The sequence below is a fragment of the Arachis ipaensis genome, chromosome B09 (genome assembly GCF_000816755.2).
Source record: "Arachis ipaensis cultivar K30076 chromosome B09, Araip1.1, whole genome shotgun sequence".
NCBI lineage: Eukaryota > Viridiplantae > Streptophyta > Magnoliopsida > Fabales > Fabaceae > Arachis > Arachis ipaensis.
In genome coordinates, this window is record NC_029793.2 from 29,225,559 (window position 1) to 29,228,113 (window position 2,555).

Genomic DNA, 2,555 nt, shown 5'->3' on the forward strand with positions numbered 1-2,555 from the left:
TTGAAATTTCTTGAATTTATACTATTTGACCGCTCATATGGAGTTATAATCATCAGTATTTTAAATAAATAAGATGTAAAATTAAAGTAATATTAAAAATTAGTGATAATTATAAACAACAAATATATTATTTTAACCAAAGATCTCAAAACCTTAATTAGTGAAATGCAGTGTGATGCGTAAGCATTTTCTCTATTTTTTTCTAATGAATTTGCATTCAAATTGTTAAGTTTAATCAAGATTTAAATATCTTTTAGTCATTATGAATGCTACTTTGAGTTGTGTACAATTCTGTTTATTTCAGGTAGCATTCGGATGGATTTGATAGAGTTTCTGTAGAAGAAGAAGAAGAAAGTAGATGATGCTATCAACCCTAACCTCCTTGCACTCAAATAGAAATAACTTGAGCTACAGAGGTCTAATTGACGTGATTTTAGTGGCATTGGAAAGCCAACTTCCAGAACTTTCCAATGATATATAATAGTCTACACTTTTCATATGAAATTACTGCCTTGGTGGCACCAAACTTGAAAAATCCTAAGTTTGGCGCCATGATCATCACAACGCCTTCCTTTCTTGCTGCTTTGGTGGCGCAAAACTTAAGAAATCCCAAGTTTGGTGCCAAAATCATCACAACGCCTTCCTTGCTTGCTGCCTTGGTAGCGCCAAACTTGAGAAACTCCAAGTTTGGCGCCAGCTTTGGAGTCTGTAGTGGTCCCCTTCTCGCTAACAAGATAGCACGCAATCTTTTATTAATTTTGATTAAACTTTTATTTTATTTATAAATAGAAAAATATATTATTTAGTTTTAGAAAATACATTTTACATTTAACTAGGATTAGATATAAAAGGAAAAAGAATCAACCCTTCAGGGGAGCTCTTCTCTTCTCTCTTATCGCATTCCACGATTGACAGCTTTTCAGAATCCTTATTTTCTTTCTAAACCATGAGCAACTAAACCTCCACTGTTAAGGTTAGGAGCTCTGTCTATTGTATGGATTGATACTATTATTTTTCTATTTTAATTCATGTACTGATTTATATTTCAAGAATTATTTTCGTTCTTTATCTTATGAATTTGGGTGCAACGAAAGTATGACCATTGTTCTAATTGAGTTCTTGTATAACTTGGAAAAGCTATTTGCTTGAACAACAATTTGAAAATAATTTCTCCTAAATTTCTAATTATCTAGACTTAATGGGATACATGACATATAATCCTCTTATATTTAGGTAATTAGGGTTTCTTTGGCATATAAACTAGAATTGAACTTCACCCTCTAATTGGAATTAAGTGACCAATGAATTGGCGGTTGATGAAAGTTAGAGGAGACTAAAAAAGTCTAAGGAATTAGGGTTTAGCCACATATAATTTGCCATGAATTGAATCTTGCATGATTAAAATAGTTAGTAAGAAAAGTCAATCCGGAAGATAGATATCTCTGAAACCTTTACTGTTTTCTCCATATATATTTTACCTAAATTTACTGCTTATTTTTTTATTCTCTGAATTACTGTTTGATGCTTTTGAACTCTCAACACTCTTTTCTGTTTGTCTAACTAAGTAAATCACTTAACCATTGTTGCTTAATCCATCAATTCTCGTGGGATCGACCCTCATTCACTTGAGGTACTACTTGACACAACCCGGTACACTTGCCGGTTAGTTTGTGGTTATAAATTCCGCACCACGGTGAAATATAAGTTTTTAAAGCTAATGGAATTATTACACCACAGTCGGAATTTTACAGCGGTTATTTTTTAATTTTGTGACGGTTTTAAATCACCTCTATATCATCCTATAATAAATGAATAAGCATCACGTCTTCGGATGCCTTATTTAATATTTATTAATTATTACAACAATTAATAAATATTAAATAAGACAAATTTTAACTATTTTTGACTAATTTATTTTTGTTACTAAACATTTTCGCATGCCTTAATAATTCAGTTAAACTAAGTACATTTCATACTTTCTAAGAGTAGAACTTTGATGTGTTTCTTCTTTGTAATTGAATGCATCATCAAATCCTAGCTTATCTTTAAGAAATGTAACCTACACAAAATTACACAAGGGTTAGGCTTTGTTAGTGATATACCTAATGCAAGTTGGATACCAAAATGTTAACAAGTATTGACTTTGTTTTGACTTCCAACACAACCAACAACATAGCAACCGAAAAGCTTTGCATATTGCCCAACCAAACTTCCAATTAGGGGTGGCAACGGGGCGGGTAGGGACGGATTTTTTCTTTATCCGATCCCGTCTCACCGTACAATAATTCGCATAGAATCCGTCCCACTTCTATCCGCGGGTAGTAAAATGTTGAACCCTAACCCGCTCCTGCGGGTACCCGCCCCGCTTCTATAATTATTAAAATCCAATAAATAAAATTAAATTTCAAAATTTATATAACCATCATCACATACATAACATAAATTAAAGTAAAAATTTAAATATGATACAATATTATTAATTATTTACTAATTATTATATATATATATATTATACATATTATATATTAAAATTATATATATTATATATATAAAGG

At 31.3% G+C, this 2,555-nt stretch overlaps 1 protein-coding gene across 1 annotated transcript in view; it reads right to left on the reverse strand.

Annotated features, from left to right (window-relative positions):
• Positions 1-2,555, reverse strand: part of LOC107615294 (2-alkenal reductase (NADP(+)-dependent)-like) — a 91,371-nt gene that overhangs the window by 512 nt on the left and 88,304 nt on the right. Inside the window, exons 7-8 of the mRNA XM_021111828.1 lie at positions 2,143-2,217; positions 1,977-2,059 (exon numbers count right to left, since the gene is read on the reverse strand). Coding sequence (XP_020967487.1) covers positions 1,977-2,059; positions 2,143-2,217 — 158 coding nt within the window. The remainder of the gene's footprint in view (positions 1-1,976; positions 2,060-2,142; positions 2,218-2,555) is intronic.